Source organism: Dromiciops gliroides, chromosome 2 (genome assembly GCF_019393635.1).
Source record: "Dromiciops gliroides isolate mDroGli1 chromosome 2, mDroGli1.pri, whole genome shotgun sequence".
NCBI classification, from domain to species: domain Eukaryota; kingdom Metazoa; phylum Chordata; class Mammalia; order Microbiotheria; family Microbiotheriidae; genus Dromiciops; species Dromiciops gliroides.
Genome location: NC_057862.1, coordinates 427,916,819 through 427,941,366, shown reverse-complemented (window position 1 = coordinate 427,941,366; position 24,548 = coordinate 427,916,819). Strand labels below are relative to the sequence as shown.

General features: G+C 41.7%; 1 protein-coding gene across 7 annotated transcripts in view; it reads left to right on the top strand.

The window, feature by feature from the left end:
- The window catches only part of VAV2 (vav guanine nucleotide exchange factor 2), a 453,394-nt gene that overhangs the window by 344,642 nt on the left and 84,204 nt on the right, over nt 1-24,548 (top strand). For 4 of the 7 annotated variants that reach the window (XM_043987090.1, XM_043987094.1, XM_043987095.1 and 1 more), the window contains exons 5-9: nt 7,111-7,213; nt 9,487-9,501; nt 12,329-12,427; nt 20,002-20,070; nt 23,865-23,965. In XM_043987090.1, the coding sequence (XP_043843025.1) occupies nt 7,111-7,213; nt 9,487-9,501; nt 12,329-12,427; nt 20,002-20,070; nt 23,865-23,965 (387 nt within the window). The remainder of the gene's footprint in view (nt 1-7,110; nt 7,214-9,486; nt 9,502-12,328; nt 12,428-20,001; nt 20,071-23,864; nt 23,966-24,548) is intronic. The other 3 variants (XM_043987096.1, XM_043987093.1, XM_043987091.1) reach the window with 1 other exon arrangement.

The window sequence follows — 24,548 nt, the reverse complement described above, 5'->3', positions numbered from 1 at the left end:
CTCCTATGGAGAATTTATTAGTCCTTTAAGTTGTATGAGAGGCAGGCAGCATGGTATTGTGGGAAAAACTGTAGACCAGGAATCAGAAGCCCTGGGTCCTAATTCCTGTTCTGTCCCCTTCCTAAACTGTATGATTTCCTTGAACAAGTCACATGACTTATCTTGGACCTCAGTTTCCTTATTTGTAAAAGGAGCATAAAAACCACTGCATTGTCCAAATGAGATAATGTAAACACCTTCATTAACAGTAAAGTACTATACAAACACAAGAGATTTAAAAAAGTAAGGGATCATAGATTTAGAACTGGATAGGATCTTAGAATCTGTTTAGTCTAGGCTCCTTACTTTAAGGAAACTGAGGCCCAGAGAGACTTAAATACATACAAAGCAGTAAGTGGTATAACTTAAATTAGAACCTGGCTTCTTTACCTCCACATTCAGTTCTGCCTCTGAAATTCAAAAGAAAGATACTAAGAGAATGAATTATTTCATGAATTCTGGTACAGCTTCTAGGAGATATTTGGGAACAGAGAAGGGCCTTCCTCTACCCCCAAATCCCAGTCCATAGGCATCTTTTTTTTTTTTCACTCTGTCCCTTGGCTTCAGGGGACACAGAGGATGCTTTGACAAACTATAGTATGTATAGTATAGCTGGATCTGGAGTCAGGAATACCTGAATTCAAATCTGGCCTCTGACACCTCCTAGCTATGTGATTCTGAGCAAGTCACTTAGCCTGTTTGCCTTAGTTTCCTTAACTGTAAAATTGAGATAATATCACCTACTTCACAGGGTTGAAATAATATTTGTAAAATGTTTAGCACAGTGTCTGGTACATAGTAGGTACTCTCTAAATGCTTATTCCATTCTCTTATAGGTTTCTGGCCAGGCAGAGGTTAAACTAAACAGGTTGCCACTAGGAGGCCTAGGACTCTTCTAGGGCTATTGTTTAGTCATTTAAGTTGTCATTCTTTTGGGGGGTTTTCTTGACATAGATACTGGAATGGTTTGCCATTCCTTCTCTAGTATATCTTATAGATGAGGAAATTTAGGCAAATAGCAGTAAGTGACTTGTACAGGGTCAGGAGGGTAGTAAGTGAGGTTCAATTTGAACTTAGGGGGCAGCTAGGTGGCGCAGTGGTTAGAGCACCAGCCCTGGATTCAGGAGGATCTGAGTTCAAATCTGACCCCAGACACTTAAAAATTACTAGCTGTGTGACCCTGGGCAAGTCACATAACCCCAATTGCCTCACCAATAAAAATTAAAAAAAAAAAAAAGAAGAAGAAGATTAGAACTGAGAACTTCCCATCTCCAGGCCTGGCCCTCTGTCCACTGTACCACCTACTTCCCTTTCTAGGCACTACCCTAGACCCTAACTTCTTAAACTGTGGGTTAAAACCCTATAGGGGGGTCACATAACTGAATGTGGGGGTTAAGAAAAATTTGGCAACAATAAAAGGTTATGTATACCTATTTTATATACCTATATACATGGGGTGGTGTAAAAATTTCTCAGGCAAAAAGCAATCTGGAAGATGCAGCTAGGCAGCACAGTGGATAAAGCACCAGCCCTGGATTCAGGAGGACCTGAGTTCAAATCTGGCCTCAGCCACTTGAAACTTATTAACTGTGTGACCCTGGGCAAGGCACTTAACTCTTATTGCCCGGCAAAAAAGAAAAAGGAAAAAAAAAAAGGGAATCAGGAGTAGAAAATATTTAAGAAGCCCTGCCCTAGACTATTTATCACAAGCACTTTGCAGAACAGAGAAGAATGACTCATATCTCAGTTTCTAAGCATTAAGATCATAGACTTCCTGGTTGTTTCTTTTTACCTGTAGGTCTCCTGGTGAATCAGCAGAATATGAACAGGGGTAGGTAGATACATGACAGACAACCCTGTGTATTTTGAGTAAGCCGAATGTGAGCACAGCAACCCCAGTAAAAAGGAACAGGCAGCTAGCTGGCACAGTGGATAAAGCACTGGCCCTGGATTCAGGAAGACCTGAGTTCAAAACCAGCCTCAGACACTTGATACTTACTATCTGTGTGACCCTGGGCAAGTCACTTAACCCCCATTGCCCCGCAAAAAAAAAAAAAAAAAGGAACAGACATGGCAAGGAGCAGGGAATAGTGTAACAATGCCAAATCCTTCTTCACTGATGTGTCCTAGTCATTGGTCTGTACCCACATTGGTTCTAGTATGGTGATTTCCAAGTCCTTTGAGGGTCAGTAGAGAGAGAATAATTCTTCAGTTATCCCTTAAATTTACATAGCTTCTTACAACTTACAAAGGACGATCATTTATTTTGTTCTTACAACAATATTGTAAAGTAGGTAGAGGATAAGTAACTTCTCTCTGAGCCTCAGTTTCCCTTTTTGTAAACTGAATAGGTCAAACCAGGTGCTACCTAAGGTTCCTTCTAACTCCACCATCCTTTGTTCTGGTATCACTTTGGGCTCAAAAATGTCTCAGTTAAGGGCTCTTTCTGGTTTTAATATTCTAAAATTCTAAGAAAAAAAAATCTTCGAGACCCTTGGGGCTTTCCCCATCTCTTTCATGGCCCACCCTTGCCAATAGATCCTCTCAAAGCTGATCTCTACTTTGGAGGAAGTAAAAGTGAAAGACTAATTTTAGCTTCTCTGCAAACTTCCCTCTCTCTACTTAGTATACTTGACAATGGCCTTTCTTTGTGATCTTCCGTGCTGACCTAGGAGTGTGGGATCATCCAAAGCTGATAGAACCTTGGAGCAATGGCTGGTGCTCCCTGCCATTTGTCCCAAGTCTTGGTTGTCTGCCCTGTTCAGTAGGTTTAAGTGTGCCCAAGGGGGTGGGGGTGGGGCCGGAATCTCAAGTCATCCGTTTGTTGCCCTGCTCACTGATCACCAGAGACCTGGTGAATTAGATGAGCCTTTTAAAATTGATTGATACAGAATGCTATCTTCTCAGAAACATTCCTGCCCACCTTCAAGACTGGAACCCATGACCTCTGATTCCTAGCTCCTCAATTTTTCCACTGCAATACATCATAGGTTTGGTATGATAAACTCCCAGTGGGAAAATCCCCTCTACCAGTATAGACCAGCACCTGCTCTGCAACATATAGTCTTTTTTAAAAAAAAAATAATAATAATAACAATATTTTATTTTTTCCAGTTACATGTAAAGACAATTTTCAACATTCATTTTTTGAAAGATTTTGAGTTCCAAGTTTTTCTCCCTACCCAAGACAGCAAGTAATCTGATATAGGTTATACATGCAACATACAGTCTCAAAGAGTTTCCTGGGACACTGAGAAGTTAAAGGCTAGCCGGTGTGTCTCAGAGGCATCCTCCTGCCTACATTACACCAAGACTAACTCTCTATTAAGCCATGCTGTTTCTCACACCGAGGCATGCATGGCCCACGTTAAAAGAGCTGTTCCTTCTTCCGCCCTTGTAAACCGAAGGGGGAAAAACACAGCCCCAAACTATAGTTGATGCAATAGATTAGTGCTTCTGGGACATGTTTATTTTTAATTCAAGTTTATTGGATTACAGTTCCACCAGGGTTTTGTGTGCCGCTGGCAGCCATCCTATATTATCATTTCCGCACATGCCTCCCTCCCTCATCCACCTGAATGTTTCCTTCTTGCCCCCCCCTCCCCCCTCCCTGCCCTGTTTTCCCGGGGAACGTTCTGCAGCATTTCAATGACTTCTGGAAGTGAGCTTTGGCGGAGCCGACCTTTGAACACAGGATGTGAGATCCTATCGCCCGCCGGGTTGAAAGGAAACCCTGGCACAAAGAAAAGAGCTGGCACAAATGTGCTGGGCTTCCCTTCGCAGCAAGAAATGGAGCTTTGTGCTTGGGCAGCATAAAAGTCTACTAGTGCTTTTTGTTTGAGGAGGGCAGGGGCTCCAGAAGCCAGCTGGCCTCTAAGCCCTTCTCAGCTTGGGTCCAAAAGGGTTTTGTGCTCCAGTGCTCCCTGCTTGCATACCTCAGAGAGTAGTCCTCTGATCTGGAGGTTAGGGCTGGTGGGACACACTCTAGGTCAACCAGGTCAGACTCAAACAGAAGCAAGGGCCACTAACCCATACATAAGGATCCTTGTGGGCCAAATATTGACTTAGAAAACCACATATGTGTATATATTTCTCTTTTTAATTAATACATCAACAGATTAGAATCAGATAGGAACTACATTGTAATCTGGTTCAGGCCACCCTCAGGGGTGATGCTTCTGCTCTAGACATGTTTGGCAAATTCCTACTTCAGTATCAGTATATTCAATATCCCTCCAGTGGGGGAAAAATCATTAATGGAAATCAATTTTGTCAACTTGTAAAACAAAGGGGATTGTTTACCTTTATGGATAGATGGTTTGCTATCATAGCTAGATGGAGTGGAAAATCTTGTTCCATGGTCCTTCTCTTTTCCTCCTTTCCACTGTATAAGACCCAAATGATCTGTGAAGTTAGACAAAATGTGTATTTCCATATTAGCAATGTAGCAAAAGAAAACATACCAAGGAGACAAGAAAAGGTTTTTGTTTTTTTTTAAGTGAGGCAATTGGGGTTAAGTGACTTGCCCAGGGTCACACAGCTAGTTAAGTGTCTGAGGCCGGATTTGAACTCAGGCACTCCTGACTCCAGGGCCGGTGCTCTATCCACTGCGCCATCTAGCTGCCCCTCTTTTTGTTTTTTAAAGCATGCCTCTATCTGCATTCAGAGTTCACTAGTCTTCTCTGGGCAGTATGGAATTGTCTTGGTTCATCATCTTGATCAGAGTAGACAAGTCTTTTGCAGTTTATCATCCTGACAATGTTGCTATTATTATGTATAATGTTCTTTTTATTCTGCTCACTTCACATTGCATCGGTTCATGTAAGTCTTCCCAGGTTTTTCTGAAAGCATCCTGCTCATCATTCTTTATACCACAATAATATTCCATCTCACTCATATATCACAATTTGTTTGGCCATTCCCCAGTTTATGGACATCCCCTCAATTTGCCACCACAAAAAGACCAGATATGAATATTTTTGTACAAATAGGTCCTCCTTTTTTTTTTCTTTGATCTCTTTGAGATACAGACCTGGTAGTGGTATCCCTGGGTCAAAAAGTATGCACAATTGGGGCAGCTAGGTGGCACAGTGGATAGAGCACCGGCCCTGGAGTCAGGAGTACCTGAGTTCAAATGTGGCCTCAGACATTTGATACTTACTAGCTGTGTGACCCTGGGCAAGTCACTTAACCCCAATCGCCTCACCAAAAAAAAAAGTATGTACAATTTTATAGCCTTTTGGGTGTAGTTCCAAAATGTTCACCAGAATTGTTGGACCAGCTCACAATTCTATCAATAGTGTATTAGTATCCCATCTTCCCCACATCCCCTCCAATATTTGTCATATTCCTTTTCTTTCATGTTAGCCAATCTTGATAGGTGGTATCTCAGAGTTGCTTTAATTTGCATTTCTTTAATCACTTATTGATAATTCTAATCTCCATTGCCCTCTTTGTCATGACTCGATGTGTTCTCCCCATACAAACACAGCATGTGAACAGGTATGTGCTCACACATACATATGCACACAAAAACACATATCCATTGGATTATGGGTGTATATGGGATCTATTATCCTTCCAGTTATGTAGATTATAAAGTCCTTGGGATCCATGCCCTGGGCATCAACTAATAAAAAATCATTTTGTACTTTAAATATTTAGATTAGACAGCTTACATCTGGAACTCTCAAGGCACCTTCCCAGGCAAGTTCCCCAGTAATATGTATATTAGAAATGACAAACCTACAGATTTCCCTTTTATGTTCTACCTGGAAATGTCTGCAGGGGTTTGTAAAGGCAGAAGAAAGTCTGGGTTACATAATTTTATAGATATATCTGAGAAAAGTACGTATCAAAGGGAGGTAGTAAATTGTTTTTCTTAAAATTTATATTTCTTGCAAATGGAAATAAAGGGCAATAATTTTGAGGAGCAAGACATTGGAAACAAGGAACTCCTAACTTGGTCTCTGTGTGCTGCCTAACTTTTTGGCTTGGGTATTTTCTTGCACTTTGATTCCCCTAAGTGTGAAATGGGGGGTGGGGGTGGGTGTTGTATTCTTTGTCTTTACTTTCAGAGAGAGCTGTTAAGGACTGTATTGAAGTGATTGAACGTAAGATGTTTGGGGATACTGGCATGAAAGGCACACCTGAGAACTCATAGCAGGGTGTTTAATGGAAGCTAGATGCGCAGTAGATATAGCTCTGTGCCCGAAATTTAGAAGAACTAAATTCAACATGACCTCCAAACATTTAACTAGCACTGTGACCCTGGGCAAGTCACTTAACCTCTTCTTGCTTCAGTTTCCTCAACTGTAAAAAATGAGGATAATAACAGCATCTACCTCACAGGGTAGTTGTATGGATCAAATGAGGATCCACATATGTATATATACATACATATATAGTATTATATAAAATGTATTTATGGAATACAATATATATATATATATATATATGTGTGTGTGTGTGTGTGTGTATATACACAGAGAGAGAGTATTATATAAAGTATTTCTCACATAGTAGGCACTTAATAAATTTTTTTCTCCCTTCCTTTCCCCTTGTAGAGGGCTAACTAGCATTATTCCAATCTTGACCACACTATTGACAATGTCTGCTTGGCAGTTTTAAAGTCAGGATGGTCACCTCTTTTTCCTACTTGTTTCCTTTTCTGTAAAATGGGAGGGTTGGGCTAGATGAAATGAAGTCCCTTCTAGCTCTAACATTCTATAGTGGTTCTCTGTTTTGCCCCCTCTTAACTCTACCGTTCTCAGCTCTGCGTTGTGACATACTGTGTTCTGAGGTCCCTTCCAATTTTAATGTTTTGTGTCTCCTGGCACCGTGAACATCGTGGTAGGCTGCCGACAGATCTTGGCTCATTGCCTGCCCTAGCTACTTCACACTGCCCATGCAGATGCAACCTCAGTCTACTGTTCATTTGTTGGACGTGATCCTAAAACTAATTTAGAGCCACCAATCCTCTGCTATTTATTGACTTGGTTTGCCTTGCTCATTTGCAAGGTTATAGGACCATGTTTCTTCACTCCTAATATTGTGTTCATCTTGTTTTAGCGAACATGATCTGGGTGAAGATATCTACGACTGTGTCCCATGTGAAGATGAAGGTGATGACATCTATGAGGATATTATCAAAGTGGAAGTCCAACAGCCTATGGTAATGTGTGTGTGTGTGTGTGTGTGTGTGTGTGTGTCCGTCCCCACCCACATCTCCCACCCTCCTTGCCTTAGACTTAGAAGCAGCAACCCTCAATATCTGCTGATGCTTCTTTTCTGATTGTTTGGGCCTTTGTGAAAAGGCAGAAAGAAACTAGATTAGAGCCACTGGTACCATTTGTAAGATTTTTTTAATGTGTTGCTATGGAATTCTCCTCTGAAGGATTTTCAAAGTTCTAAGTTCTCGCAGCAAAAAAACCAGCATTACAAATAGTTGCTCCATCCCCATTGCACACAGCGGGTATCATTTCATCCTTTTGTACACAGAACGATGAGGCTGCTATTGGCTCAATTAGCCAGCTGTGCATCTTTTATGTGGCAAGTATATTTACTTCCAAGCAACTTGACGAATAATCTGTCTGAAACTAGCTTCGCATTGCATTTTTTTTTTTATCAAGTATAACCACTTTTCCCTAAGGTCACCGGCCTTCCCTGCCCAAGGGTGGTGCATGTAATGGGGAGTTTAAAACATGCTAGTAGAGCTTATTAGGCCACCATGACCCAAAGGCTTTCCTTCTTCTGAACTATCGACAAGTCCTTTCTGTGTGGGTTGGTGTTTTTGTCAAGCCATGTGCTGCCTGCTACTGAACAAAATTGGATATTACCCAGACACCAAATTTAAGTGGTTTTTTCTTAGAGTAGCACTAACCAGCTGCTGGCGGTAAAAGAAAAGACAGCAGAGGGGGGAAAACAACCTCACAAGTGCCTTTCAAAGAGACATTTCTCATTCCAAGGGAACGTCTGTCGGTTTAACTGGTGCCACATTAGAGACAGATGTGAATCAGTTCCTTTTAGAGACCAAAGTTTACTTCCCACACCAAACAAACGTGCTCTTAAGAGGAAGGTGGGTTCTTATTTCTATTTTGTGGGTTTCCCTTCATCCCACATGTGTAACACAGAAGCCAAGAGCAGAGCCCAGGAAGAGAGTATAAAGACCAAGTGTGGTTAGGACTGACAGCTCCTCTCTGTAGCATACTTACAGATGGTGCATGTTCCATGTGCATGAAATTCCATAGATTGTGCATGAAATCCAAAGTACATGAAGTCCAAAGATCTCCTTGCTAACCATTTTGTATTTGAGAGTCAATGGTGATTAGAAGAAATTTTAGTCCTGGGTCTCAGTACCTTCCCTCACGAAGGCCTCTTTGACATCAAGGTGTTTTTACTTTATGACGAAGACATGTCTTAAGAGCACTGGTCCTGGAGTCAGGAGGACCTGAGATCACATCTGGCCTCAGACACTTATTAGCTATATGACCCTGGGCAAGTCACTTAACCCCAATTCCATTCCCCCCCTCAAAAAAAAAAAGACATCTCTTGTGACTAAAGCATGAAGATAGCAATAAAAATTGAAATGGTGGAAAAGAAGGAATTCTATATTGAATGACTATCTCTGCCTGCACAAATGCCCCAGTATTCATATTGTCACCATCCAAGCCATCCTCCCTTAGAGAGGACGTGTCCTTTTTTCTTAGTTCCCAATGACGTTCCCATTTAGGGTGTTTATTTGATCTCGAAATGCACATGAAAAGTCCTAAGATTTATTTTCAAAGGCTGCCAGGGAGCATAAGGGAAGATTGCTTATCTGTGTTCTAGGGAAGAGATGGATGTATTACAAGTGCTGCTTTGTGCAGCCCTTAATCTCCCAGCCGGAGGACTGAAACGTTTACAGAGTGGCCCTGTTGATCCCTGGCAGGATGGAAATGGCGCTTCATTCTCTCGGAGATAAAGCAAGTGGTTTTATTTTACCCGTTATGCCCAGAATTAGCTTAATGCTGTCAGTGGAAATCTATTCTGTCCTCCCTCCTACTCTTCAAGTAGAAATGTAAACTCCTTGAGGGCAAGGAATATAATTTTTGTCTTCATATCCCCAGTACCTTGCAAGTGTTCATTGAATTGAATTGTGAGGCTTGTGAAGAAAAGTACAATCAGGAGTTCTCTGGCCCAAGGTAGAAGCCTAGGGACAAGACTCCCCTTTCCTTTGAAGCAATATAAATGTGTCAGAGGATGAGGAAGTGTTCTCCTCCTGCATGGAGCCATGGTGTGTGTGTGTGTGTGTGTGTGTGTGCAGGTGTAGCGGACTGTAATGTGCTTTCTTACGTCATTGGTGGAATGTTGGAGAACCGAGGCCTGGCTCTCTTCCAAGCCCAGCTTGAAGTGCCAGAGTATGGGCATTGCTAACTGTTTGTGCTTTTTCTCCCTTCATGCTTTCAGATTAGATATATGCAGGTAAGTGACAGACACCAGAGGAGGCTGTGCCGGCTTTCACATAGCTTTGCGGTTTTCTGGTGTGAGGCATAAAAGTGAGCATGCACAAATGCAGAGCATCATTACAAATGTTTGTTGAATTGAACTGAATTCAACCAACCAGTGGTTAGTGATGGATCCGAGTAGCCAGGATGAGTACGTTAACTGCACAGTATAGTTGTGTTAATGCTAGTCAGTCCACTCCTAGTCCACTCTCAGCCCATTCATTTCCTGACATCCTGACAAGGATAAATGCCCCTCTTGTGACTGTCTAGTGAAGGGATCAAGAGAGCATTAATTACTTGTAACTTCAGCACCATTGAATTTCTTGACCCACCTCAGGAATGCAACAGAAGAAATTATTGTATTGAATTGGACTACATGATCTCTAAGGCTTCACAAAGGTCATACAATAAACTAAAGCCAGGAACTTCTTGCTTTGTGGGTCCTACTTTTTCAGCGTCAGGGACTTCCCAATCTGAGGATTTCCAGCAGCTTCTGCTTGGCCTTCCAGGCTGTAACTAGGGCTGGACAACTGAAGTTTTGCTCCAGTCGATAATATTTGTGGCCATCAGCAATGTAGGAATAAGTAGCATCTAAAATGGGAAGGTAACAGATGGGCTAGGGTGATTTCCTCCTTCCACCCCACCTCTTCTTCATTGGCCTCTCCAAGAGCTACCCTACATTAATATTATTATTGGATCTCTTGCCTCTTCTCCATGTGCTTTGGTAGCACATTGAATGCCGAAGGGTGGGATAAGCCAGAAGCATTTCCCTCAAGGATAAGAAGCATAAAACTCTTAGCCTTGGAAAGAAAAGACTAGTGGCAAGGAGCTACCTATCTTTCTCTACTGAGTGTACCAACCCTAGGGGATAGGGTAATAGATGTTGCAGAACTTATTTTAGACAATGATGGCACAGAGTTTGGGCTCATTGGCTTCTGAATATTTTTTTCTATGTTGCACCATTTGAATATGAAGCTGTTCTAAAAAGATCCCAGTGAAGGAATCACTGGTTATGCTATTCTGGTTCAGTCCTACCACAAAAATCCATGACCAGGCCTACTTTCTCCCTAAAATAATGTAAGAAAAGCTTTCTAGAAAGCAGACTGTAACTTGGAAATTCTTTCCTCATGGGCCTAAACTTTGGCCTCCTAGAACTTCTAGCTCCTCTCAGAACTCCCAGTGCCCTTATTATACCATTCATGGCATAGTGGATTTGGAGTCAGGAGATCTGGATTCAGATTTCACCTTGAATATTTACTGACTGAGTGCTCATGGGTAAATCCCTTCATTTTTGAGAGCTTCAATTTATTTTTCTGTAAATGGTGTTGATACTTGCACTACCTATCTTGCAGACTTGTTTGGAGGAAAGCATTTTAGAAACCATTAGAACAGTGGTGTCAAACTCAGATAGAAAAATGAGGCTATAAACTGGGCCACATATTGACTTAGTAAACAACATGGTGTCATTACCTATGTTTTATTGTTTTAAAATTATATTTTGTTAAATATTTCCCAATTACGTTTTAGTCTGGTTCACTTGCAATTTGCATGTTTGACACTTCTGGTCTAGAAGACCCCATCCTTAGCTTCTCTCTTGTACCAAGTTAGGCATTTCATTTGTTGAATAAGGCCCAGATTGGAAGAGATGAGAAAGATGTACCTCTTTCCTGCTTTGCAGAGATGGAGGACTCAGACTCAGTTGATGTGTAGATTACTTTTGTTGAAGTGTGTTCCCTCCACCCTAACCCTACCCCCTTTTTATGAGAAAGTTCTTGGAGAGAGGCAGCTAGGTGGCACAGTGGATAGAACACCAGTCTTGGAGTCAGGAGGACCTGAGTTCAAATCCAGCCCCAGACACTTACTGGCTGCATGACCCTAAGCAAGTCAGTTAAACCAAGTTGCTTCCCCCAAAAAAGGCTCTCGGAATAGGAGAGACAGTGGGTACATAGAAATGAGAATGATGCTAAACAAAAGATGCAATAAAAAGAAAAATGTTCAAGGCCCAGTCAACACCTCACTAATGAATTATTTTATTTTTTAAGCTCCCTTTCAGCAGGTAGCTAGAAGCTCTTTGGAGAAAGCCATATTCTTATCCTATAGCCAGAAGTCAGCTGATGATGTGGTATAGTAGAACTCTGGATTGGAGTCAGAACCTGTGTTCAAATCCTGACTCTGCCACTTGTTCCCTGCATGACCATGGGCTAACATCACTTCCCATTTCTGTAACCCAGGTTTTTCCTCGCTAAAATGAGAGGATTAGATTAAGTGATCTCTACAGTCCCTTCCAATGTTAAATTCTATGACTCCATGGGCCATAAGCCTTGGTCTGTGAATTGTCTCTCAATTAAGAAGCCCTAGTCCCTGCCCTCAAAGAACTAACAGTCTGTGTAATTAACAGTGCCCAGCAGATTACAGCTCAGAGGTGATCATGCATGTAAAGCACTTTTGCAAGCCTCCAAGCACTATATAAATGTCAGCTGACATCATCATCATTATTATTGCACTAGGTATAATGGGGTTTAATAGTTTCTGAGGGCCAAAAATAATAAGTAGGTAGAAATAATTTGATTTCTGAATCCTGGCATCTGGCATGAATGGAAATTGAAGGGGGAAAAAACACAAATACAGTCTATCTCCTTAATGAATGTGAGTGTGTGTCACTATCCCTGTTGCTCTAGCAATGCTAAATTAAAAGGACATGGCCTCTATCCAGACTGCTCCAACAAATCAGGTGTGGGGAGACCCAGCCTATGGAACAGGAGGGATTGGAAACCTCACTGATCAAAGGATTGTTTTCTTTCTAGAAAATGGGAATGACAGAAGATGACAAAAGAAATTGCTGCTTGCTAGAGATTCAGGAAACAGAAGCCAAATACTACAGGACTCTTGAAGACATTGAAAAGGTGAGAGTCATTTTTCTGGCCATGTTTTTCAAGGGCCATTGAGACAGTAGAAGAAACCAAAAGGTTCCCTAGAAGCTGTAGCTTGTGTTTTGAATGTAGGCAGGTTGACCCCATTGTTAGAATGAGGAGTATGGGATTGGGGCAGAGAGTCAGTGGTCAAGTGCCATCTCCAACAGTGACTCTGTGAGACCCCTGACAAACCACTTTAATCTCTCTGGGTCTGAGTTTTGCCATCTATAAAACAGGGATAATATTGACACTACCTACCTCATAGTGTTGCCACAAAGAAGATGCTTTGCTAACCTTAAAGTTAGCAAGGACCAGGTTGTACAGAATTTTAAAAGCCAAATAGAGGTGTTTATACTTTATTTTGGGGGCAATAGGGAGCCACTGAAATTTACGGAGGAGAGCAGTGACATAGTCAGATCTGTAATTGGGGGGAGGGAATCACATTGGCAATAGTGTGGAGACTGGATTAGAATGGAAGGACCCTTGAGGCAGAGAGAACAATTAGGAGGCAGTTGCAGTAGTTGAGATGAAGGATGATAAGGACATCTAATAAAGAGGAGATTGGGTGGAGAGGTGTTAAATTTCAGATTTATGTGGGGTGAAGGTGATATCTCGGTCAAAGGTACTACTGAAGGGGCAGCTGGGTGGCTCAGTGGATAGAGCACTGGCCCTGGATTCAGGAGAACCTGAGTTCAAATCCTGCCTCCAACACTTTACACTTACTAGCTGTGTGACCCTTGGCAAGTCACTTAACCCCAATTGCCTCGCACAAAAAAAATGTAATCAGGAAAGGTACTATTGAAGTTATGTACCTCAGCACCTGCAAGAATGGCAGTATTCCTAGACAGAAATGGGAAAGGTCAGTGGGATGAGGGGTTGGGAATAAAGGTAAGAGGATGAGTTGAGTTTGAGCTTTCTGAAGACCTTTTTCTCCCCACATTATATAAGATCCTTATTCCCATTTTATGGATGAGGAAATTGAAAATGAAGTGACTTATCCAAAGTCAGACAGCTACAAAGCTTTTCAGTGGTGATTCCACCCTCAGTTCCCAGAGGCACAATCCTCTCTCCCTACATCCACTATCCCTGCATTTATGAACCTTGGACAAACCTTGTTAAAAGATGTATTTCCAGAATGTCTTGGAAAAGTTTTAGGAGTGAATGCTTATTGACAACATCCTTTGTATGTCTTTTGTATGTACTTACTTGTGCACATGTTGGGTTTTTTCTCAGATAGAATTCAAGCTCCTTGAAGACAGAGACTACTTCATTTTTGTCTTAGCACAGTGCCTGCCACATAGTAGTCTTTTTGTTTTGTTTTGTTTTGTTTGTTTTTTGTTGGTTTTTTTTGCGGGGCAATGGGGGTTAAGTGACTTTCCCAGGGTCACACAGCTAGTAAGTGTCAAGTGTCTGAGACTGGATTTGAACTCAGGTACTCCTAAATCCAGGGCCAGCGCTTTATCCACTGCGCCACCTAGCTGCCCACATAGTAGTCTTTAATAAATGCCTGTCAGTTGATTGACTGAAGTAGCTCAGCTATCTGTGGGACATTCCCAAAGGAGAAGATGTGGACTCTGGATCCAAGGGGAAGATAGATCTGCATATATCAAACAATAGTCAGTACTGTGCCATGTAGTTGGGTACCAGATGGCATGGTTCAGACCCATTTCATGTGCCTGAGGAAGTCTGAGCTGGGAGAGGCATATTGGAGGATATAGGACTTTAATTGGCTTCTAGGTTGAGAAGGTATTGAAAGTCTGGGGAGGCCAGTGTTAATGTGCAGCCTTGTCAGAATAAAAGGGAATTCACTATTCGGAGGAGTCATATGGATTTGCTGTATCCAAAGAGCCAGGTGTCCAAGAAACAGAAAATCAGTTGGCATCTTCCTTGCAGCTTTGTCAAGGCCATCTTCTAGTTACTGGATAGTTTTTGGTTTTGTGTGTATTTTTTTTAATGTGGTAGATAGAGTAGGCCAGCTTGTCATAGAAACTAATTGGATTAAAGTAATATTTCACTGCCTGCATTCCTGGCTTGGAAATTGGGGTCAATGAATGCTGATTGCACTGGCGTGTGAAGGGAAGCCTTTCATTCAGCAGCCAGTGACGTCATCCAGCCACTATTTCCCTCCCTCCCTCCCCATCTTTGCCTTCCTGCAGTTCTGCCCCCACATTCAAGCCCCACAGTGACTCCATTGATTGGTCACCCGATGTTTCCTTTTCCAAACATTTACCTTGCTCATCTGGGGTGGGGAGGAAAACAACCACGCTGGGTCTGTTTGATTTCAGAGGCCTCCTTGCCTGCTCTGTGTTTATTTTTGGAAGTCAATTATAGCCTGAAGTTCTGATCAGAGCAGGAATATGACAACTATTTTAGGATAGATTATGAGGGGTTTTCAGACCTTGCCTTGGTGCAGTCATGGGATGGTTCTGCCTGGGAGCTGATCCCCGACAAAGCTTCCTCATTCTAGTACTAGCAGGCTCTCTCTCATTGATTTATAGATTTCAAATGTCGCATTGAATCCAGAGATGGGAATTTGTTTTTTTTCCTTAGAGTAGGGAAGTGCCATGATCAGAACTATGTGATATAAAACTTACTCTGACAATTGTGAAAAAGGTAGACCAGGAGAGGAGAATTGGAGAAAAGGAATCCGTTTAGACCAGGAAAGAAGAGAAACAAGAAAGGGTAGGACAGAGGATTAAATTTGGAGTCAGGAGGCCTAGGATTTGCTGCTGGCTTTGCCACTGACCAGCCAGATTGAACAAGTTACTTTCCCTCTTTGGGGCTCAGTTTCCTTGTTTGTTAAATGGGAAAGAGGATACTTCACTTGGGTACTTATTAAACTTCTGCCATATGCAAAGCATAGGTAAGTGATGGGAGATATAAAGAAAAATCAGTCTCATTCTTTTTTGGGAGGGGGGCAATGAGGGTTAAGTGACTTGCCCAAGGTCACACAGCTAGTATGCATCAGGTGTCTGAGGCCAGATTTGAACTCAGGTCCTCCTGAATCCAGGGCTGGTGCTTTATCCACTGCACCACCTAGCTGCCCCCAATCAGTCTCATTCTTTAAGCCACTGATGTTTCAGTGTGGGCTTGAGTTCAAAAGCTAGGTGGTACAGTGGATAGACTTAGAATCTAGCTCTAGACTTAGAATCAGGTAGGCTAGAAAGAGTTCAAATCCAGCCTTAATAGCTTAATAGATTAATAGCTGTATGACCTTGGGCAAGTCACTTCTGCCTGCCTCGGTTTCCTTACCTGTAAATGGGGGCAATAATAACACCTCCCTCACTGGGTTTTTGTGAGGATGAAATGAGATATTTGTAAAGTACTTTGAAAAACTAAAGCTTCTGGATAAATGTTGTTGCTGTTATCATTATTATTATTCAAATAGGGGAAGGGATTAAACCTGTGATTTCATTAATAGTTGGAACTCCTCTTAGATGAGGAAATGCTTTTCACCAATACAAATGAATACCTTCTTTGCAACTTCTAGTCTTTTAAAAAGAGTTGTTGCCTAGAGTGAAGGTATTAGGCTGAGGGCTGCAAAGGACACTCAAAATTCTTTAATATAGCCTGGATCAGATTAAAATGTAATTAGAAAATGTTTAACAAAAGAAATAAAAATGCAGTGGAACATACATGATGTTAATTTGTGGTGTTCTAAGTTACTATGAAGCCCTTGTACATCTGTTTCTGATTGACTGACACCAATGGCCTATGGTGCTGAGAGGTCAAGTTCCCCAGGTTCACAGAGCCAGAAGCTAGAACTGAAGCCTGTTCTTCCTGGATCCCAGGCCAGCCATTGTGCTACCCTACCTTTTATTACATATTGTAAGGGGCTAAAATTCTAGCTAGTCTGTCTAAAATATCTAATGAGCGGTCGCCAATAAATTATAAGCTTTAGCAAGAGTTAGACTTTTAAGCATTTATTAAGGAGAATAAGAATTTAGTGAAGAGAAAGAGGCCTAGGATTCAGCTGTCTATCTCAGGAAGCCCGCATTTCTGCTCCATTCTCCATGAGAGTCCTGATGAAAGAGAGCGAGTCAGCCTCGCCCCTTCTTCTTCCCACAAGCCTCCTGTGAAAACTGGGAACATCCCATCCACACGCACGCACACACAGCTCCAAGCTAATTGGCCGGTAGCTTTGATAGACAGTACCCACGAGCAAACCCATGGCTTGCCCGCAGACACCTTCTCCTCATGGCGGAGCTTTCCTACAGTAACTCTCCAGCAGGTGGCGTCACTCCAATTGTTACAATATGAGAAATACATCGAGGCAATGTATTCTCCTTATGCCTCCCTCCCTCCCAGGTCTACCAAGAAGACAATGTGAAATAATGTCCAGAGAGTCCTTAGTAAACTGAAAGAGTTAAAAACTGTCAGCATTAAAAAAATTTTTTTTTAAAGTGTCAGCATTACTCCTACCATAGATAGGTCTCAGAGCTACTGTAAGGTTCAAATAAGACAATGTCAAGTCAGTAAACATTTATTAAATACCTACTGTGTGCTAGGCACTGTGCTAAATTCTAGAGATAAAAAAAAGACAAAACAACAACAAGAACAAAAATTTCCTGGCCTCAGAGAACTCATAATCTAATGTGTGCAGAGTATAACATGCAAAAAACTCTGTGTAAACAAGATATTTAATAGGAAAAAAGCTCAGAAGGAAGACACTAGCATTAAAAGGTATTGGGGAAAAAAAAGTATTGAGGAAGGTTCCTCATAGAAGGGGGAATTTTAGCTGGAGTTTGAAAGAAGATGAGAAACAGAGTTGGGGAGCCAGAGCATTCTAGGCATGGGAGTCAGTCAGTGAAAATTCTTGGAGTCAGGAGATGGGGTGTCTTGTATGAGGAGTAGAAAGCCAGCATCACTGCATTGCATCATATGTGGGGAAGAGTAAGGTATAACAAGACTGGAAAAGGTAGCAAAGAGCCAGGTTGTAAAGGGCTTTAGGAGCCAAACAGAGGATTTTATATTCAATCCTAGAAATAACAGGGAGCCACTGAAGTTGATTGAGTGGGCAGTTGTAGAGGTGGGAGACATGATAAGACCTGTATTTTATAGGAAGATAACTTTGTGAGGTGTGAAGTGATAAGGACCTGTATCAGGGTGAGTGATCAGCTATGAGGTGATAGATGCCAAGGTGGTGACAGTGCCAGAGGAGAGGAAAGGGTACAATCAACAGGAATTGGCCATAGATTGGATGTGGGGGTGAAGGGCAGTACCCATATTGTGAGGATTGTTGGGAAGATGGTAGTATCTTCAATAGTAATAGAGATGTTGTGAAGAAAGGAAGGTTTTAGCGGGGTGGGAAGGGAAGGGATGTAATTCAGCTTGGGACATGTTGAGTTTAAAATTTCTATGGGACGTCTAGTTCAAGGTGTTGGAGGCAGGTGGAAATATGAGATCAGAGGTCAGGAGAGAAGTTAGGGCTAGAGTAAATGCTTTGTAGATGCAGAATGCTATGAATGAGTGGATATTGCTATTATTTTTATGTGCTTAGCTCTCTGTTAGGTACTGTAGCATATTGGGGTTATTTGGTATAGTAAATACAATGCAGGACTTGGGATGCAGAAAGACCTAAGTATTGAATACTTCCTTAGATATTAACTGTTACCCTGGGCAGATTATTTAACCCTCTCTGAGTTTTAGTTTCTTTATCTGCTGTGGTGGTAGAGGTGGTGGTGGTGGTGGTTGGTGGAGGTGGTAGTCAAAATTTATATAGCACTTTAAGATTTGTAAAACACTTTATGTGTATTATAATTTTGTCTTCATAATAACCCTGTGATATGGGTGCTCTTGTTGTTCCCATTTTCCAGATGCAAAAACTGAGGCTGAAAGATATTAAGTGACTTGCCCAGGGTTACATTCCTAGTTATGTCTCAGACAGGATTTGAACTCAGGTCTTCCAGCCTCCAAGATTATTATTCTCTTTATCACCTAACTCCCTGTAAAATGAGGAGATTGGACTCAACCTTTAAGGTCCTTTCCAAGCTCTAAACCTATGATCCTATGGTTATATGGTTCCTGTCCTCATGGAATTTACAATCTGTTTGGGAAGATGGACCATCTATTCATGAAATAGGTAAATGATGCCAAGGCGGGGTATGTCAGTAAAGATAAAAGAGAACCAGTGGCTGGCTAATAGAAAGAGTTCTGGATTTGGTGTCAGAGTATATCAGTTTAAAATCTGTAGTTCTACCTACTAGCTTTGTGATGTTGGTGAAGTTTTTACTGTAAAGTTCTTCCCAGCACTAAACTCCCATATTCCCAAGAGGAATAGCTAGGGAGTATCACATGAATCCTGAGGAGTGATACCATTCTCTGTTCTTAGAACATTCAACTTTCTGATCTTGGCTGTCTGTGGAGCCTCAGCTCAAGTGTTATTTTCTCCCACAACCCAAAAGCCAGCTTTCCCTTCTCAAATTGTCATAGAGCACTTAAAATTTTTCCATTGTTCCTATCACATGTTTTTTGTTTGTTTGTTTTGTTTTTTTTTTTTTGGCAAGGCAATCCAGGTCAAGTGACTTGCCCAAGGTCACATGGCTAGTAAGTGTTATGTGTCTGAGGCCGGATTTGAATTCAGGTCCTCCTGATTCCTAGGGCCAGTGCTCTATCCACTATGCCACCCAGCTCCTCCATTTAAAATATGTTTATTTATTTTATTTCTACTTTATGGAATAAAATAAGCATTTCCATAACATAGTATAATTTTTTAAAAAGATTATACATGAAACTACAAATCTATTATATACAACTTGTTATTTCTTTTAAATATATAATAAATTTATCATGTAAATTTCTTTTCCCCCTTTTTTCCTCCCCCCCCAACCCCCCAGAGATGGCTCCCATTAAGGCACAAATGTGTATATATGTAAAAATCATTGTACACATCCTTCTATTAGTTCTTTTTTGTGATGTAGATGGAGTCTTCCTTCATATGCCCTTCGTAGTTAATTTGGGTATTTCTAATAGTCAAAATGACTTATTTGCTCAAAGTTGTTCTTAAAACAACATTGCTATTACTGTATACAACATTCTCTTGGTTCTGCTCATTTTGCTCTTCATCATTTTGTGCAGGCCTATCCATGTCTTTCTGATATATATCTAATATCTAATTTATATGTATAAATACATATTTAAATTTTTAAAGCTAATGGTTGTCTTTTGTTATTATGTTCACATACTTATGTGTGGAGTGTCGTTATCTGGGTATTTTTTTCCCATTCTTTGTATTGAAAGCCACAGTGCCTGGCACATAGTAGGCACTTCATAAGTACTTGTTTATTGAGAGATTGATGGCATGTGTTGCAGCAAAACACAATACCTGCCTTCAGGGAATTCAACTGTTGATGGGGGTCTGGCGGAGGGCCTTTAACATTGATCATTGAACTGAATAAATGTTCATTGAACTGAATTAAATTGAGTCTCACATGCAAACTGACCTTGAGCTCCAGCTCTCCTCTCCCTCCTTCCCCCTGATAGAGGCAGAGGTAAAGGAAATGGACTCCTTTCTCCCTTTGAGATGGCATTCACTTACCCATGTTCTGTGGTCTTCTCTCTTTCAGAACTACATGAATCCTCTGAAGCTGGTGCTGAGCCCTCTGGACATGACTGCCATCTTTATCAACCTGGAAGTAAGAGCCTCAAAGGGGATGTGCTTCCTCTTTTCTTTTCTTTTCTTTTCTTTTCTTTTCTTTTCTTTTCTTTTCTTTTCTTTTCTTTTCTTTTCTTTTCTTTTCTTTTCTTTTCTTTTCTTTTCTTTTCTTTTCTTTTGCAGGGCAATGAAGGTTAAGTGACTTGCCCAGGGTCACACAGCTAGGAAGTGTCAAGTGTCTGAGTCTGGATTTGAACTCAGGTCCTCCTGAATCAAGGGCTGGTGCTTTATCCACTGCACCACCTAGCTGCCCCATGTACTTCCTCTTTCCAAGGTTTTGACCTTATGGACCCATTGGTTCACCGTATGAAATTGACCTGGAGCATTACTGGTCCCTGGTGCTCTTGGCATATTGATGCCTAGGTCAGATACTAGGCACTATAATTCCAAAGATGATTTTATAGTGGTATCTGGGTTTTGCTACTAGACTCATTGTTCCTGTCTAACAATTTCTCTTCTCCAAAGGCACTGGGACATAGCAAACCCATGTCTGCCAAGTACACCTAATCTCTCCTACCTCACCCAGAACTTATGTGATGTTCAAGGAGATGATGAGAGACAGCATCTTTTTTTTTTTTTTTTAAGGGCAACGGGGGTTAAGTGACTTGCCCAGGGTCACACAGCTAGTAAGTGTCAAGTGTCTGAGGCCGGATTTGAACTCAGGTACTCCTGAATCCAGGGCCGGTGCTTTATCCACTGCGCCACCTAGCCGCCCCCAGCATCTTTTAAGGTATAGAAACTTAGCCTCTTAGAGGTTCACCTCTTGCCTCTGGCATTGGTTTTATGACCCTTGGCAGGTCACTTAACTTTTTGATGCACCAGGCAATGAAGGTGCCAACCTGCATTGGTAACATTCCTTAGCTAGAGCTCCTCACATTGGAAGAAATCACTGATTTTGCTTTTGGAAAAGTAGGATTGGAAGGTGGGAAAAGTTGATGAAAGTACTTTGAGTTCTTTGGAAAAGCAGAGCTGTGAGAGTATGAAGGAATGAAAAGGTTTGTTGTCACTAATAGGAGCTTTCTCAGTAACCAGAGATAAACATTACTCTGCACCTTTAGAGGAAGTGGTTTACAGGTGTGCACATGTGGAGCTTCACGTGAACATAATTACTATAGGGAGGAGGGAAATCATTGGGTATGATGTCCCAAAATGCACACATTGGTGGAATTTCTCAGCGAATATATGCCAGATTTGTAGCCCAGCTAGTCAGCACTTGCTACGGTAGCCAGGGGATGCAAACAGCTGACTTACCCATGCATGTGGATATTCTGCTCTGGCCTCCCTCCCTCCTTCATTCTCACTGGCTCAAGGAGGCAAAGAGTGGTCAGTGAGAACATCTGGGCTTTATCTCTCCAAGTGAGAGCCTGGTTGCCAGGGCCTGCAGCTCCATCTTGTGCACTGGTTGGGGTCAGGATGCGGAGGGGCGGAGAGTGTGCCTACCTTGAATTCTGCCAGGGAGCAGATGACCAAAATACATAATAGGAGTCTTATAGGAAGCTGCTATGGACTTTACAACCATCTGCCAACTCAGCTTATACTTATGCAGGAGCCTTGCAGCAGTCTACCATTCTGGCATGCATTGAAATGGGGGCTAGGAGAGGCAACCATATAAACATAGTAAGGGACTTTTCCAGTGTTCATATACCATGGTGGCCCCCCCCCGCTCCCCACATATTCTTGAATCCAGTCACACTGGCCCTCCTGCTCTTTCTCCAGCATGACACTCCATCTTTTAATTCCATTAGACTTATGGATTGGCAAGTAATTCATGAATAAACAAGAGATAGAGAGCAAAGTTAGGTCTAACTTCAAACATTTTCACTAGCTGTTTTCCATGCCTGGAACATTATCCTTCTTTGTTTCCCCCTCCTGGCTTCCCTTACTCCTTCAAGTCTCAGCTAAAGTCCTACCTTCTGAAAGAAGCCTTTCCCAATCCCCTTGTTGATTATTTTCAATTTATCCTGTCTATATCTTGTTTGTACTTAGTTGTTTGCATGCTGTCTCCCCATTAGACTGTGAGCTTTAGAGGGCAGGAATTTTTGCCTTTTTTTTTTTTTTTTTTAGTGAGGCAATTAGGGTTAAGTGACTTGCCCAGGGTCACACAGCTAGTAAGTATTAAGTGTCTGAGGCCGGATTTGAACTCAGGTACTCCTGAATCCAGGGCTGGTGCTTTATCCACTGCGCCACCTAGCTGCCCCTGCCCTTTTTTTTTTTTTAATCCCCAGCACTTAGCACAGTGCTTGACACATAGTAGGTATTTAATAAATGCTAGTTAACTGACTGACAGCATAGCATAGTTGGTAGAGACGTTGCTTAGGAGTCAGGAGCAGCTCGGTGGCACAGTGCATAGAGCACTGACCCTGAAGTTGGGAGGACTTAAGTTCATATCTCATCTCAGACACTTACTTACTATCTATGTGACCCTGGGCAAATCACTTGCCTCAAACATACAGGGTCATCTCCAGTCATCCTGATGTATATCTTGCCACTGGACCCAGATGACTCTGGAGGAGAGAGTGAGGTTGGTAACTTTGCACAGTCCTGCCTCACTTAAATCTAGTTCACGGCAAGTGATGACATCACCCCAGTGTCATGGTCCTCTTTGAGAACAAGGGACAAACAACAACAAGGAGTTAGAAAGACCTGGGTTCAGGTCTCTCCTCTGACACAGAATGACTTCATGACCCTGGGCGAGTTATTTAACCTCTCATTGCCTCAGTTAATTTTTGGCAACTCTGAGATTTATAAATTGCAGAGAAGTTGCCAACCTGCATTGGTAGAAAGAGATTCCTTATCCAGGAGTTCCTGGCATCAATGACATCATAGGTCTAGTCCTGATCCCTATCCCGTGGGCAAGGCAGGGCCCTAAATGCTGGGGGATATAAAGGTAAAGCAGACTCAGTTCCAACTCTCAGAGAGTTTGCTTTATAAGTAGTGGTGGGATGAGAAACAATACAAATGACTGTGATGCAAGGAGAGTGAGATCAATATAAAGGAAAAATGGAGATTGAGTACTGTGAGGAAAGTAATGGAGGGCAAGATCACCTTGAGGCCTTGTGTCTCTGTATTCCCAGTACACTGCACACAATAGGCCTTTAATAAATGCTTGTTCCAATTCAATTAAACTTTTCCTTGTGGGCAAGTTTACAGGGATGTGTGGGAAAGCTTCATAGAGGAAGTTTGTCAAGGACAGATGGCAAGCTCAGAGACAAGATATCAAACTCAACTTTACAACCAAATTGAGTAATACATTCATTTTATAAAGTCAGATAAATTTCTCCTGATCCTCCAGCCCTACCCCAATACAGCCTCCTCCATGATGGAATTAGAAGAATTCCCTGTGGGGCATAGGACCTGAACTGGCTTTCCAAGTTTTTTTCTCTTTCAATGATAGCTTAGGGAAGAAGTGGCCAAAGAGACTGGCCAACAACAGCTTATGCTATTCCATCCTTGTTCATTTTCGGTGCCCAGGGCTGCTCAGGGCTCACTGCTGTGTGTTATGACAGGCTAATGTATGCTATTGGACGGCTCCCATTAGGGTTAGTAAAGGGACTTTAATATGCTCAAAACTCCTATGTACATTTATCATTGTATAACCTTCTAACTTAATTACACACTAGTATTTATGGTGATTCAGGGATACATCTCACTGGAGTCTCTTACATTACAACATTTAACGGGAACAAAAAGGGGCCAGAAGATTGTTTACAAGAATTGTGAACCCTGCCTGAATGGCGTCTGTGTGGTAACATACTGCCTCTTCCTTCGTTGTAGGACTTAATTAAAGTGCACAACAGCTTCCTAAGGGCCATTGATGTATCGATGATGGCTGGTGGGAGCAGCCTGGCCAAAGTCTTTCTAGAATTCAAAGAAAGGTGAGTTGCTTTGGGACTTTTCTGTCCCCATAGTATCTTCACCCTTTGGAAATACTGAAAATTATTATTCGTTCTCATCAATCTCATGTCCTAAGAAAACGGCAGCTTGTGACCAAATAAGGTTTGATGGAAAGCTTGTCACAAGACCTTGGTTCTACCTCCAACTCACTGGGCCTCAGTTTTCTCATCAATTAAATGACTTAATATTGTATCAAGTGAGATCATGGATGTGAAAGTTTTTGGAGAATTATAAAGTGATATATGGATAAACATGATTATTATTAGGACATCCATCTCTGGCTTCTTTTTTCCTTTCTCAAGATAAGGGGCATTGGTAACATTGAACAAATTTCATTCCACATGGAAATTCCTAATGGATCAACTGGCGACTGAGAGACTGCTCAGCAACTCATGGGCTGTCTAGTCATCTCCTGATTAAGAAAGTTTTCTGGAAAATAAGATTGTGTTCATCAAATGAGATAATATTCGTAAAGCACTTAGCCCATTGTCTGTTCCATATTATGTGCTATATAAATAATGCTTATTACCTTGACTTCCCCCCCATAAAAGAGTTATATCATAG